Source organism: Hippocampus bargibanti, linkage group LG14 (assembly GCF_051943395.1).
Source record: "Hippocampus bargibanti isolate YZ-2025 linkage group LG14, ASM5194339v1, whole genome shotgun sequence".
Taxonomy (NCBI): Eukaryota; Metazoa; Chordata; class Actinopteri; order Syngnathiformes; family Syngnathidae; genus Hippocampus; species Hippocampus bargibanti.
The window spans coordinates 21,562,937-21,577,864 of record NC_142747.1 but is presented as its reverse complement, the minus strand read 5'-3'; the positions used below and the strand labels follow the sequence as shown (position 1 = coordinate 21,577,864).

Genomic DNA, 14,928 nt, shown 5'->3' with positions numbered 1-14,928 from the left:
AGAGAATTTGCAAATATGGACATGTTTTCAAGTAAGTTTCACCACCCAATCAACAAAACCAAACATCTTTTCTAAATATAATACTGGGTGTGGAATTGAATTATAATAATAATCATAATCCATTTCATTTCCAAGCACCTTTCACAACTCTCAAGGTCACTTTACAGGCATAGGCCAAGTTTTTCTGTGCGTGAGCAGCGGCGTCCGCACGCGCCGGCGTTCACTCAACCCCAAAGTAACTCAAACAGATAGAAAGCTAGCTCGCTAGCTAAGTGATAACTAACAGCTAGATAGGCATCTAGATAGCTTGTTTATATAATTATAGTATTAATTATAATAATAACAATACATTTCATTTCTAAGCGTCTTTCAAAACTCTCAAGGACACTTCCCCGTCACAGGATATTTTGTCTCCATTGAACACAAGGTGATTAGAAATCAGGTCTAACACACAAAAGTGAAAGTAAGATAGCAAACACCTTTATTGCTGCTCACCTACTTGATCCGGATTGAAGTGTCGTCATTTGCAGGTATTCTGTTAGTTACATGGCTACAATGTGCTTACAGTCCACGTGAGGCGAAAAAAAACGGCAGGCAGCGTTAAAGAAGAATGCAAATATGAAGACGGGGCAAAAAGTCATCCAAACTCACATCGCCGTCACAAATCAATCCGGATAAAAAAGACAGTGGATCACGCAAGAAGAGGGAGAAAACTGGAGAAATAAGTTGTTACACAACGTTTACATTATGTTCCGGCGCAGACATTTTTTTTCGACGTTAAGTTTTCACAGAGCTTTTTTTTGTTGGGGGGGAGGGGCTTAACAAGTACATCACAATTCACTTTTTTCCCGACTTGTATTTGTAAACAAGCTACATTTTTAAAAGTAACATGACCTTCACTCGTTCGCTGCCATTCCCAAATTTATTCGGGGATCGAAAAGTGGAGCAACATTCCAGAATGTGTTTGGGTTTTGTTATTTGATAAAGCGCCGGTCAGACCTCTGGCAACGTTGTTTCCCTTCCACGAGGGGGCAGCGTTGGCCTTTTGTCCTCAAACCAGCGGCAGGTTTCTAATTGGCCATGCGACGGAAGGCGCGTGGTGATTGAGAAGAAGAAATCAACTCTGCAAACTACTTTCCAACCAGAAGCGCTTTTCCATCGCCACATTCTGTTCAGGCGTTCCAGCAACATGGACGCTTTGGAGGATTTTCAAATGAAGCCACTTTGCTAACGTGTCTGAATGCAAAGCCTCCTATGACGACATAGAAGTGCGCGTGGCCACTGGAACATCACGGAAACCTTTTCGCACCGCACTTGTTATGATTTCCTATTTCAAAGTGCTTGTGTCGCAACATTGAGCGTTTAAAAGTAACAATTAGGCTATTAGTGCTGTTGGCGCTCTGCTAGCTTCATTTTGAGAGTGTGACAAGCGTTTGGCGCAAGCCGACGTTCCGTCCTTGCAGCGCATAAAACAAGGCGGGACGTGTTGCGGGTTGCTAAGTGCAGTGTGGAAAAGGCCAGCGCAGTCGGCCATCACGTGGGACTTTTTGAAACAGATTGCCGAGGGAGGTATTCCGCTTTCAAATGAAACGCAGTGATGTTTGGCATCAAATAAGGACTTTGAAAGCCTTCAAAATACGTATGTAAAAGGTGCTTCCTGATGGATGGATCATGCGTGCTCGACAAGCCTCAAAGGTCTCCGTCAAAGTATTTCAAGTGCTGTTGTGGCCCTTCCAAAAGATGCTCCTCAAAGGCTTTTGTTTTCTTCACTGCGGGTCCGTACTGGAGGATCCCGCAATTCCGTGCTGACGTAGCACATTCCTCAGGATCTGATTCTTGGACTTCCAGTCTTCTACCTGAGAGAAAAAAAAAGACATGTCCACAGTCAAGCACCTTCCAGTTAGCACAGGTAGGAACTTTGTTGTTTTTTTTTTCACAGTAAAGGCCAATGAATAGTGATACCTCAGCTTACAAACTGCATTGATTCCCAGAAAGTGTGTGTAAGGCCAAAAGTTCGTCTTCCAAACATTTATTTCCCATAAGAAACCATTAATATAATAATCCGTTCACAGTTCCCCATAAAACAGAATCTACTACGAAACAAGCCTTAAAACGACACAAAATAACCCTTATTTTATGTATAATAAATGTGCCCTTGGATTGAAATCAAAGAAATAAAGTGTACAGTATAATAAAGTCGTTTTATTGACCTTTGTGATGGTTGGACGATATCCGAGTGAAGTTGCCGTGCTTGCTAATCCAAATCAACAGAATGCTTGGATTAAATTCATCCTGTCTACTTGATATCTAATTTAAAACAGATTCTTTACTTACAGACAGTGTATTGTAATTGTGTTTCAAATAGCAAAACATACACTGTAAGTAAAGAATCTGTTTTAAATTACAAATCAACAGAAGTTTTTCAACCTCTTCTATTGCCCGAGACCGTTGCTGAGACAGCACAGAAACACCCTTAGCCACACGTAGCAATGGTCGACTTAGCGTACTGGTACTGGGACGCTAAGTCACACACCGGGTTGGTGTTTTTCGATGATCTCCTTCTTCTGCTCGACCGTCATTTTCTTTCACGTCCTCTTGGGCTTAACGCTCGCCTGCGGTGGGGTCTTTTTCACTCCCATCATCGCAAAAGTACACCACTCGATAACAAACAGCGTCTGCACTCAAAGAAAACTAGTCCGCCAGCCACCGTGGCGCTGTTTGACCGTGCGGTTTGGTGTTCATCCGCCGAAAACCGGTCCGCCGCCAGCGTGGTGGTTGGTTGGTCCGCCAAAAACTAGTTGGTCAGGCGAGACTATATTCTGGCGAATTTCATGTTTGTAAGGCGAAGAAAAGGTTGCGAGCTAAAGCGTTGGTAAACTGAGGTATCCCGCCGAACGCTATGGTCTCCCTCCCCTAAAAGACCTCTTGGCGCAGAAGCTGATTGTCAATCCGAAGTGGATCAAGGGTGCTGAGATCTTCCCCCAACTTCAGGTTGCTCTGTCGGAGTTCCTTGATGTAGTCGCAGGCTTTGGACAAGATTCCCCCTTTACTCTTCAAGAGCAAGTGGGAAGAGAGTGATTCGGCGTTACCTTCATCGTGTCATAAACGGGACTCGTTTGTGACGCCGAGGATTTAACAGAAAGCCGCCCACCTGTCCCGTCTTGGTGTAATCAATGTTGCAGTCGGGTATTGTCTTGGACAGCTGCACGATCCAGTTATTGATTTTGTCGCGACGTCTGCGCTCAACTGGGGGGGGGGGGGACACGGAAGCAAGTTTTCACCATCAAAGCCACTTCCGCTCGTATACAAAATGGCCGTCCAAATCGGTCACCTTCGTTGTGCTGCGCACGACGTTTCTCGTCCCTGGAACCGCGAGGAGCTTCTTGTTTCCTAGAAAACGACACCGGATGGACCGTAAGATGATGTCTCACGACACGTTCATTGTGGCAAATAGCAATAGATCCGCACGCTATGTATGCTTGAGTGCGAGGCGCAATTGTCCTTTGACTGGATCCTGTCAAAACCTCCTGGGGTGACATCATCACATACAGCTGCCCTGGACAAAAGAATCATCATCATCATAAATGTCTGTCACATGATTCAAGAAGAATGGATCCGGTGCAATTTTGCATTTGAAAAATTTGGAAGAACGTTTTTTTTCCGGTGTATAAGGTGCACGGGAGTATCATCAAGGCGCACCATCAATGAATGAAACGCATTTTGTACATATAAAAACATATAAATAGACCAAAGTTTTCCAAATATAAGGCGTACCGGAGTTGCAAATTTCCCCATTGTGGGACCAATAAAAGCTTTCTGATTCCGATTCTGAGTTGAAGGCGCTCCCGCAACAAAATATGTATTGTCAAACTTTTTTTCCATATAGAAGGCGCGCCGGACTATAAGACGCACCTTCAATGAATGAAAAACGTTTTCCAAATCTAATATAGAAATACAGTCTATCAAAGTTTTCCAAATATAAGGCGCCCCGCCCCGCATGACTGATGCAATACTTCTTCGACAGGGGTCAGGGGGTGCCGACAGTAGCTGTGAGACCTGCTGTGGCTCAATATGACTTCACATATTAGGCGCATAAGGCGCAGCGTCATCTTTGGAAGAAAATCAAGGCTCGCGGGTGCACCTTATACACCGGAAAATAGGCTACATGTCAACTTTGATTGGATCTTTTTTTGGGGTGGGGGGGGGGGGGGCATCTACCCGTGGGTGTGGTCTGGCTGAGCAATGTGTCAGACGCCTGCACCGTGGTCACCATGGTTCCCGTTGTGGCGTCAGCGATGCTGGCAGGATAGTACGTGTATTGTGTCTCAGCGGTGCCATCTCCTTCCAGCGCTTCTGACTGGGAGAACACAGCCTAAGGTCGGAGCCACATTGATTACAAGGCACAATTGACAATAAAGTGGAGCATTCAGAGCAAAATCCTTTTTGCTCTTGCTTTGAAGAGAAAAAAAAGCTCGCCGGAGGTCAAAGGATGCTCCACACAATAACGATATTGATGCAAAAAGGCGCTCTGACGACGCCTTGTTAAATGCCAGCCAAGGGAAAATGAAATATTGACATCTATCCAGGGAACGTCCGACTTACGGCCCAGTTCCCCGGACCAGAACACACGACGAACGCAGGCCGACTCAAGCGCTTTGCATTGCGATCCTCCTGTCGCCCTCCAAAACAAAGGTTTTAGCGGTCGTATGCGGAAATAAAAGAACTTGTATATGAAAATAGAAAGTACCACTTTGGCGGAATGGCGCTAAACGGCGGACGTCCGGGATCCCCGTACATTGCGTACAAGTGTGTAGGATACAGCTCGGCACATCATGTGGCTTGACTCGCCTGTGTGACAGCCGGAGTGGTTGCAGGGAACCCGGCGACCAGACTCACTGCGGCACCTCCATCTGCCTGACCTTCTAACTGGCTGTCGGACACCTGGATCACTCTGTACGTCACCTAAAAAGAAAAGTGTCGCACGACCCTTCAACAAACCCCACATAGACGCCGGAAGCAAATACAAACGACCGGGGCGCCGTTCTATCCTTAACGTATCCTTGACACGTCAAACATTCTAAAACAAGAGCGTATCACAACCAATACGGATTTTGATGAGGATGACAAGACGGCGTCCTACTTGTCCAACTCCTCCTTCTGTCTTGAATAAATATTTGATGGGTTGTTCCGTGAATGTGGAGGCAGATTGGATCGCTGCAATAGCAGCTGGATCTTCTGCAGTGGCGACTGAGCCTGTGGAAGGACATGCCCACAAAAAGGAAACAGCTGAAAAAAATACACGAATCTGAACATTATATACACACATACACATTAAAAAAATGTCTTTTTTTTATCTTTGAATAAAAACGGTATACAATACATCTTGAATGAGACGGCTGAAGTTGTAACAAAGCGCTTAACATGGACGACTATCATACGCAGGAAATAAAGCAGTCACAAAGATAGTAGAAAGCACCAAAAAATAAAAATAAAACAAAGATCAAGTTTGAATCATGCTGAGTCAAATGCCAAAGAGTACAAGTGAGTTTTGGGTATGGCCAATTTACACATTCAAATATCAGTCAGCTCTCGAATGATTCAAACGACGGTATTGCACTTCAATATTTTGCGAACGGCGGCTTTCTTTCACCTTCTTCGTTGGCAGTCGTACTCCCATCTGCATCGGGGCTTTTTTGTTGGCTGCAAGAGGAGGCGAAGCTTTGTATTCAAGTGTATTCAAGACGTTGTGCTTTGTTTTTCTTTCAAGGAACGCTCGTGCCACTCACCTCTTCATTTCTGGCGACAGTCCTGGACAAGGAGACCGCCTTCACTTGCTCCCACAGCCACACTGTGGAGAGCGTTCGTGAGTTGGACATCAAAGCCACAGATAGATGACTTCAAATGCAACTTGAACAAATAAATGGGCTGCGTGGCCATGTTACGTGATCCAAAAACGACCAAACAAACAAGCGCGCGGTGTTGTTTCGCCCTAGCGGAAAAAGGCTCGATTTCGCGCTCGAATATGGTTGAAGGCAATTGAAGATCAAAATACTGCCGCATTAAAACCAAACAAACACACTTTACGTTCATGTTATTTGAAAAAAAAAAAAAAAAAAAACACAAATCCACGGACATGATGAATACTTCATGTTGTCCTTTCTGTCTCACAAGCGGAAGTTTGGCTTTTTAGCTAGCCGGACGACATCCCGACCGATGTCTACAATGCTCGGCCCCAGCGGTTCTTTGCGGATGTTTACCAAAACATTTGACCTTCCCGGTGGAAAATAAATGGACATGGCAGCGATTCCGGCCAACGGCCTAGAGTTCCTTCCTTATCAAATCGATAGACTATGCAAAGTCGGCTCCATTTTGGTGACGAACAAAGATCTACTTACGCCGAGGTCTGGATCCTCCCGCAACATTTATCAACAGCGTAAAAGATGACGAGACGCATGCGCGAGGGGAAGTGACGTAGGTCTGACGTCACGTTGTTTACTTGCCACCGTCCCTCTCCCCCGCATATTTCATTGTACCGCATTGATAACATCGATACGCACGTCGCTGTTATCGTGGCAAATTATGTTTGCAAAAGCTTCAAAGTGACGAAATGTCAGCGTATCACCGGTTTTACGATCATATCATTTCTAAAGTAACTTAGAGTACTGCCCCTGCGCACCCGACAAAAGTCGACGTGCGCGCTGTTTAACAACCACCAATAAGAGTCACTGTTGAGTGACTGACGCGAAGGGTCTTGAAAAACGCATCCCATCGCCGTCGAATCAATCAATCACATTTTGACGGTGGACGGAACTATGTACCGCTGAAGTAAACTCGTGTGCTCTGTTCGCAAAAACTCTTGAGATGGCGATTCGAATTTCAATGGCCGTCAATCGATATTTAGGTTCGAAGACGGAGCGAAACAACGCGCAACAAGACTTAACGCCCAATAATAGATGGCCACGATTATTTGGCTCTCAGAAAGAAAGAAAGAAAGAAAGAAAGAAAGAAAGAAAGAAAGAAAGAAAGAAAGAAAGAAAGAAAGAAAGAAAGAAAGAAAGAAAGAAAGAAAGAAAGAAAGAAAGAAAGAAAGAAAGAAAGAAAGACAGACAGACAAGAAAAAGAAAACACTGGACTGCGCCCGTGGTTCGATCCCACGAAGGGATGGAGAAGATGCGAATTCTGAGTTAGAATTGATTCTCAAGGAAGTAACCACTGAGCTACACCAGCGCGGTGGAGCACGTCAGAAATTGGTCTATTATAGAATACTCCAAATCCCTTTTCCTCGGAGGGTAGAAAATTGAACATGAAATGGGAGACTCGTCAATGACCAGAAATATTTTGGAAGGAAATCAAATATATGATTATGATTATCATTGTGATTGTGATGATGATGATGATTATTATTATTATTATTATTATTATTATTAAGAAGAGGATGCACAAAACCGGGATAGATGGAGGACATTGATTCGCTGTGGCGACCCCTGAGGGGAAAAGCAGAAAGGAAAAGAAGATTATTAACATTTAGCCAACGTTAGCTGTTTCGACGTCACGTGACACAGAAATTTTGGCGACAGAATGCAAAACCGCTGTCATCAAAACACTGGACTGCGCCCGTGGTTCGATCCCACGAAGGGATGGAGAAGATGCGAATTCTGAGTTAGAATTGATTCTTGGGGAAGTAACCACTGAGCTACACCAGTGCATTTCCCGACGTCTAAATGTCTTCTATTATAGAATACAGAATATACGGATCCCCAATCTGAAAGTCTCGCAAAGTTTTGCAAGAGAATGCAAAGTATTGCGAGTTCTCGCAAAGGTTATTTGTTTTTGTTTTTTTCGATGTCCCCTTACATGGTTGTTTTGTAATAAGAATAAGAAATCATTTCAAAGTGCCACTATGGGCAAATTTGCAGGGGATATTGAACCTGGGACCTGCGTGTGTGTGTGTGTGTGTGTGTGTGTGTGTGTGTGTGTGTGTGTGTGTGTGTGTGTGTGTGTGTGTGTGTGTGTGTGTGTGTGTGTGTGTGTGTGTGTGTGTGTGTGTGTGTGCGCCAGCTGTTTCCATGCTTGACATCAACATGCAGGCAAAAAGCCAGATGTGTCGTTCGGCAAATTTGATTGGCTCGGTCATGAAGACGATTCCACATGTGTTGTGTTTGTTTGTAATTGATGAGCATTTATTGGATACACCCACACGCTGTCGATTATATCGTGATTGATCAATGTACACATACGCAGCAGTAAATATTTGTTTTCAAAATGAGCGGTTGGGGGCAAATTTGAATGTGGCGGTTTGGCGTCGTTCAAGCCAATCCGGAAGCGGTTTGGTGAAACCCGCCTGACCTTTGGAATCTCACGCCCGATCCTTATTCGACGCGTCCATCTTCAGCCTCCGCGTGGCTTTCCGTCTCCGGCTCATCTTTGCCACTTCCTTCCACGTCCAACGTTTGCGTGGCGGAAATGCACGCCGCCGTCTCGGGAGAGATCTTTCCGCGAATGCTCCGTCGGGACGGCTTGCCGTTCAGGGTGCGCCTGCGATGCCATTGCGTGAGCGAGCGTTGGGCTTCCGCGCTAAGCTGACGGGCGGCCAGGCGTGGCCCAAAGCTGCCGATGTAGTAGAGGGCGGCGTACAGGCTGGTAAGGTAATAGCCACCTGTCCATCGGGACATTGATACGATGCGCATTTATCATATGCTGGAAATGGATTGCACGAATGACAGTGACGCGGTGTCCACGTCTGCCTCACAGATCCAACGTCACGCGTACGACCTTCTCTGCATTTCGGACATTCATTACTTTGTTACTTAATTGCTTACTTGGTTACTTCATCACCCAGTTGCTTACTTGGTGAGTTCATTGTTTAGTTAGTTAGTTAGTGAGTAAGCTAGTTAATAAGATTGTTAGTTAGCTAGTGAGTTGGTTTGTTTGTTTGAGACCTTCGCCCTGCAGCTGTGCGGGGTCCAGTAGCTCCATCATGTAGTCGGTGTCTATCTGCAAATGGAGCAGTTGACTGCGCAAAAGCACCCACGTCAAGCAAGGGAGGAAATCATCAGCTCCAAACGGCACATCTGGAACAAACCCTGGGCGATAAGTTGGCCGGCGGCGGCTACGCTATTCCCCCCTGAAGCGTAACGGGCAAGCTACCTGAGCCGGCGCCGCTACTCATGCTACGGTAGATGCTCTTGCAGTTTTTGAGCAGAATCTGGACCTTCTTGTTTGGGGAGTAGGCCCGGTGCATCCTGGACCACCTTTGCCGGATCCGCTCAAGGGCGACGGAGTCCGGGATTCCGACTCCGCTCGCTCCTCCCAGCGCCTCCACGTCTTTGTCTTCCAAGACGCGGCGTTTGCTCTCCAAGCGTTGCAGACTGCCGTCGTCGCTGCGCCAGATCTGAATGCGAGAGTAAATGCAAGGCGACGCGGGCTTCAGGGTCACCTTATGCACTGACATCTCCACGCGGGAGTCTGAAGAAAGACACATCGAGACGGAGAGTTTAGGTTTCGCGGCAAAGAGCCATTGAGAGTCAAGAAAGTCCCGCTGCGAGCTCACTCGCCGATATCGGAGTCACTCAGGTCGCTCATACTGTCCAGATGTGCTCGGATATCGGGGTAGTGCGACAGAGTCTCTCTCAGTAAAGTAAGCGACGACCTGACTTCCTGTAAGAACTCGGACCCCGTTAAGGTCCCGGGATCATTTGCTCTCCGCGTCGTCACCTCCGCAAATTCTCGAACGCCATCTGCGAACAAGCCGCGTTTCTTCTTGCTCAGCTCCAGCACGCGGCGCGTCAGCCACTTCTTCCGGCAGACCAGGCTGCCGAGAACCTGGCCCGCCGCCGACAGGCGGTGCAGGACTTTGTCGGACGGGTTCCGCTCGGTGGGGCTCGGCGGTTGGTCCTCCCGCTCTTCTTCGAGCTCGGGCGACGGAGGCCGGAGCAAGGAGTAGGGCCTGTGATCCGGTCGCGGCCACCGTCCGTCCTCGATCCGGGAGACCCGGCCGGGGCTCTGGGGGCTCGGGCTGTCGCCGCTCGGCAGCTCGGCGGAACCAGCCGAGCTCCCCGGGCTGGATCTCTTGGACGCGGAACGCCTGAGGACAACCTCACCTTGGACAGATGGAATTGAAGCGCAGGACTCTTCTGATTCGGCTCGGGAAAATCCTGAGAGTGAAACACAAACGCCATCGTTCACAAATATTTCGGGATATTCGGCTTTTGGGGGAATAATAAAAAATGAGATTGCAAAAACCGCTCGATTCCACGTGCAGCCGTTCAGCATTTTGAGCACGACTATAGCATTTGATCTGTCTATCTATCCATTTATCCACCTAGCTATGTAGCGAGCTAGCTGTCAAATCTATATCTATCAGCTAGCTAGTTAGCTAGCTATCAAATCCATCGATCTAGCTCGCTAGAAAATTTATAGCAATCAGCTACATAGTTAGCTAGCTATCGAATCTATCAATCTATTTAGCTATCTAGCTATGTCGCTAGATGGCTGTCAAAACTATATCTATCAGATAGCTAGTTAGCTAGCTATCGAATCTATCTTTCTATTTAGCTAGCTAGTTGTCAAATCTATATCTAGTTAGCTATCGAATCTATCCATCCATCCATTTATCTATGAAAGGCGCTTATAAATGAAATGTATTATTATTATCCATCCATTTATTTATCTATCTATCTATCAATCTATCTATCTATCTATTTATTTATCTATTCATTCATTCATCAAACATATTTCCATTATTTCAATTGACATAAAAAGGACTTTTGGAGCAAATGACTGCACTCCAAACGCTTAAGCTATTTCTGTTTGTTTTTTTTTTAATCTTCATAAATGGGCTGTTTGGTTAAAAAGCTGATTATCCACTTGCATAGTCTACAAATCACAGGAGAAAAAAGAACATTTATTAAAAGTGACAAAGAACCAAAGGTGAAGATTCCGAATGGGCAACGAAAGGTTCCTGTTCCAAGGAAATGGCCGCTTTGTTCAACAGGCTGCCTGCGGCCCACGTTCCCGCGGAACTGAGGCGTCCTTCTCGGCCGGGATTTGACGGCGGCGTGGCGGACCGCAAACCTGTCGCCTGACGGGAAAGCCAGTCGTCGCCACGTTCATGGAGATACAGCGGATTGATGACACACAAAGCGCCGTTGGTGGAGGTCAACTGGAGAAACACAAATCGACACTAATGAAGAACATTGATCAGATGGAAAGAAAATAACATCGCTATTCGGTTGTCAAGGGACACGACAAATGTACTTTTTGAGGCTCAAACACGCACTTGGTTTTTATAGTTTAGCCATTTGGAGATCACCTGAGCTTTTTTTTCTTACCTAAATATACTTTGAAGCACGACAGTACCTGTACGGAGCACATGGTGTCATTTGGCTTCCTATGCGTCATTCCATCAGACATTTGATCAGGCGCTGTGCTGAGCCGTGTTTCTGCAGGACCCAAGTAATATGAGACGGGAAAAAAATGTGAAATTACCCTCCGGTGAATAAAAGCATTCATTTTATGCAAAAGATGACCCTGGTACAAAACCTTGATCGATTGATAGATTATATTTGGAAAGGCTGCATCTTCATTCATTGAAGATGCAGCTAATATAGGTGCGCTTTATACTGCGCATGGAAAAAGTTTGAAAATCCACCATTCATTGAGGGTGCGCCTAATACACCGGAAAATACGGTCATTAATATAAATAGGTCTGAATGATGACATCAATTGAATTTGTGGACAGATCTGTGCATATTTCAACGATTCTTCCATTTTGCCACATCCAATATGGTGGCAACATTGCTGGCGCTATCTATTTATACAGTGTTATACAGCACAATGCGGCAGAAGAAAAGGGGGAAATTCACACGAATTGCCAGGATGCAAAATGACTTACGAGGTTCAAGCTGAAAAAGACGATCTTGGTTGCGCTCGGCCATGTTGTCCATCCAATGACGAGTTCTTCGACAGAGAGCCAACACATCCCTAACGCCGACAAAATCGAAGCAGTTGGAAGAGATTTCATTCAAATGGTGCCACGAATTCAGTTACAAGTGAAAGTTAAAGGCGCTCGCCTGCTCAAAGAATAGAAAAACACCACGCGAGCCAAGTCCCGGAAAACAAGACGAGACTTTGACAGAAAAAGAAAGCGGGAAATGCAAAGGCCTAACCAAACACTTTTATTTGGGATAGCTAAAAAACAACTTTACTGTAACAATAAGTTCAAACGTGTCAAATTGTTCCAAGAAATTCCAAGAGAGAGATGACAGTGATACCTCGGCTTACGAAAGCTTTAGCTAACAAACTTTTCACTTGACGAACATTAAATTTGCGAGAATATCATCTTGGCATACGAACCAGTTTTCTGCGGACGAACCAAACCACCAGGCGCCACGGCGAAAAACTTGTGTTGATTCGGATGAACGAAAAGCAGCTAGCAGGGGACAGTGTGAGTGAGGGTATTATCGCCGAGAAAGCACTGCAACATCATTCGGATATCATCAAGACTACATCAACGACCATCACAAAGGTCAATAAAACACATTTATTATATAGTACAGTTTATTTCTTTCGTTACGATCCAATAGCACATTTATTATACATAAAATTAGGTATATTTCGTGTCGTTGTAAGGCTTATTTAGTGGGGAATGGCCTTTATGGGGACTTGGGAACGGATTAGTCTCCTTTTTAATGGTTTCTTATGGGAAATAAATGCTTGGCAGACAAACTTTGCGCCTTACACACGCTTTCTGGGAATCACTTAAGTTTGTAAGATGAGCTATCACTGTATTTGTTATTTACTTTTTTGTTCTTTTGACTTCAAGATGGCTGCCACGAAAGCAGCTCCTGTATTTAGTTTTTCTACTTCTTCCTTTCCTTTCATCGCTTTGCTGCCGTGAAATGTCAATTTCTCCATTGCGAGACTAATAAAGGCGAATCCAATAAAAGGGCAACAATCTGAAAATGCTAACATTTATTTAAAAGCTATACAGTGATATGTCAGCTTACGAACTTAATTGGTTCCCAGAAAGTGTGTGTAAGGCAAAAAGTTTATTTCCCACAAGGAACCATTAAAAATGAGAATAATCCGTTCCCTGGTCCCCAAAAAGATAATTTTCTACTAAATAAGCCTTAAAACGACACAAAATATACCTTATTTTATGTATAATAAATGTGCTATTGTATTGTAATTAAAGAAATAAACTGTGCTGTATAATGAAGTTGTTTTATTGACCTTTGCGATGGTCGTTGTCAATGGATGGTAGCAATGGTGGACCTTTTGATGATCTGCTTCTCCTGCTCCACCATCATTTTCTTTTGTGTCCTCTTGGGCTCAACACTAGCCTGCGGTGGGGTCTTTTTCGCTCCCACAATAGCAAAAGTACTCCACTCGATAACAGACCACATCTGCACTCAAAGGAAAGTGTTGCCGAAAACTAGCCCGCCCGCCACCTTGGCGCTGTTCCACCGTGCGTTTTGGTGTTCACGTGTGTGGTTTGGTTCGTCCGCCAAAAAACGGTTCGTATGCCAAGATATATTCTGGCAAATGTAATGTTCGTAAGGCAAGAAATTGGTGAGCTAAAGCGTTGGTAAGCTGAGGTATCACTGCATTGGCCCATGATGTGCTCTGTGTGCAAGCAAGATCAATTTTGATGTCCACTCGCTTGCATCTTGTAGTTCTTTGCGCACAGACAGGAAGTGGCTTTGCGCTCACGGCGAACAGGAACAGAGACGATTCCTCTCAAAGCAACCAAGTAGCGAATGCGTTCACAGACACCGCAAGGTTTCCTCCAACATGAAGACAAAACATCTCTACCGTCATCACTTTCCCATATCCGTTTGACACCTTTTACGTTAGACAAATTCATTCCTGATAACACGGAGGCAAAACGTACCCGGTTATGTGCTCCTCTTCTCTCGCCGACATTCAATAGCACTTCTGCTATCAACCACCAAAAGTAACGCAATGGCAACCGGAAAAAGAAAAAAAAGGAACTACTGTGCGTGTTTCGCACTTTGAGAGCATTTTTAATCTCATCTGTAGAAGTACAGATGACGGCCGAAGAAACCTTTTCATCGATAACCTGTGTTGGTTCGTACTGAAAAATAAACATTGAATAAAATATATGCTCTATAGAGATATGTACATGTACAACTGGAGAGAATACGACATATGTATACTACAAAAATGTTCATATGTAGCGTTGTTCATAAGTCGGGGGAGCGTCTGCATGTAGGATTCTCCCAATTTTTACCACAATACTCACTTAATAAAGCAACTATTGACACAATACAGAGCGTTCATTTGTAAGGGGAAATAAAAGAAAATGTAAAAAAAAATATCGCTACATTTTTATACTAATTGAATGTATCAATAAACAATGACAGCATTTTGGTGTTTTAATTACTTTCAATGGACACTTTTGTAACGCTCACGTTATTTTAACAGCAGGAAAATCGCCCGATTTCTGAAACTGAACATGGACGCGGTATGTTTTGTCCAACATATTGAAGTCATGTCGACATGTTGTTGTTTTTAATGAAATGTCTTTTAGTTGTGACGCTGTTCCCGAAGAAATGTTTATGGACGTCAGGCGTAGGCCTTAAATGCAAGGATGCCACTATGTCCAACTATTTCAGAGCGCGAGAGATGTTTTAGCCCTTATAAAGTGAAACAACACATTTTGCTGTCATGTAAAAGATTGCAAATGACAGCGGCAAACGTGTTGTCAAAGCGGACTGAATGTTTTCAGGTATGAAAGAAGGCCAAGAGTTCATTTGCGATCTCACCCCAGCGGGAGTTCCAGCTAGCGTTGATCGGGCCTTCGCTCTGTCCCAGGATGCATCTGGACACCAGGCTTTCTGACAACTTGCAGAAGCGTTAATCTCCTGCCGCGCTTCCTCTCCACGGGATGAATTAAGTGGATTG

General features: G+C 44.9%; 2 protein-coding genes across 3 annotated transcripts; both read right to left on the bottom strand.

The window, feature by feature from the left end:
* Positions 1 to 458: 458 nt before the first annotated feature.
* On the bottom strand, positions 459 to 6,452 carry usf1 (upstream transcription factor 1). Its single transcript, XM_089014070.1, has 11 exons — positions 6,396 to 6,452; positions 5,787 to 5,848; positions 5,651 to 5,700; positions 5,141 to 5,253; positions 4,849 to 4,962; positions 4,219 to 4,372; positions 3,469 to 3,556; positions 3,332 to 3,390; positions 3,152 to 3,246; positions 2,923 to 3,051; positions 459 to 1,856 (listed from the first exon to the last, which is right to left on the bottom strand). Exons 2-11 carry the CDS (start codon positions 5,792 to 5,794, stop codon positions 1,767 to 1,769), a joined length of 900 nt encoding a protein of 299 aa, XP_088870196.1. The 5' UTR covers positions 5,795 to 5,848; positions 6,396 to 6,452; the 3' UTR covers positions 459 to 1,766.
* A 1,618-nt stretch (positions 6,453 to 8,070) lies between these two features.
* Positions 8,071 to 13,966, bottom strand: rinl (Ras and Rab interactor-like). Of its 2 annotated transcripts, none has more exons than XM_089013980.1 (8): positions 13,895 to 13,966; positions 11,894 to 11,982; positions 11,359 to 11,441; positions 11,074 to 11,161; positions 9,555 to 10,154; positions 9,148 to 9,465; positions 8,940 to 9,071; positions 8,071 to 8,656 (listed from the first exon to the last, which is right to left on the bottom strand). In XM_089013980.1, exons 1-8 carry the CDS (start codon positions 13,924 to 13,926, stop codon positions 8,370 to 8,372), a joined length of 1,629 nt encoding a protein of 542 aa, XP_088870106.1. In that variant the 5' UTR covers positions 13,927 to 13,966; the 3' UTR covers positions 8,071 to 8,369. The 2 variants fall into 2 exon arrangements, with proteins under 2 accessions (XP_088870106.1, XP_088870107.1); XM_089013981.1 differs by lacking the exon at positions 13,895 to 13,966 and adding an exon at positions 13,714 to 13,880.
* Between the last annotated feature and the right edge of the window lie 962 nt (positions 13,967 to 14,928).

Coding starts and splice junctions, on each gene's coding strand:
- usf1 (XM_089014070.1), bottom strand. Junction 4,963..5,140: donor CAGAAGGAGGAGTTGGACAA/GTAGGACGCCGT, acceptor TTTTCTTTTTAG/GTGACGTACAGAGTGATCCA. Junction 3,557..4,218: donor CAGCCAGACCACACCCACGG/GTAGATGCCCCC, acceptor TCTTTTGTCCAG/GGCAGCTGTATGTGATGATG.
- rinl (XM_089013980.1), bottom strand. CDS start 13,926: ATGTCGGCGAGAGAAGAGGAGCACATAACCGG. Junction 9,466..9,554: donor CCTGAGTGACTCCGATATCG/GCGAGTGAGCTC, acceptor GTCTTTCTTCAG/ACTCCCGCGTGGAGATGTCA. Junction 8,657..8,939: donor CGCACAGCTGCAGGGCGAAG/GTCTCAAACAAA, acceptor CCCGATGGACAG/GTGGCTATTACCTTACCAGC.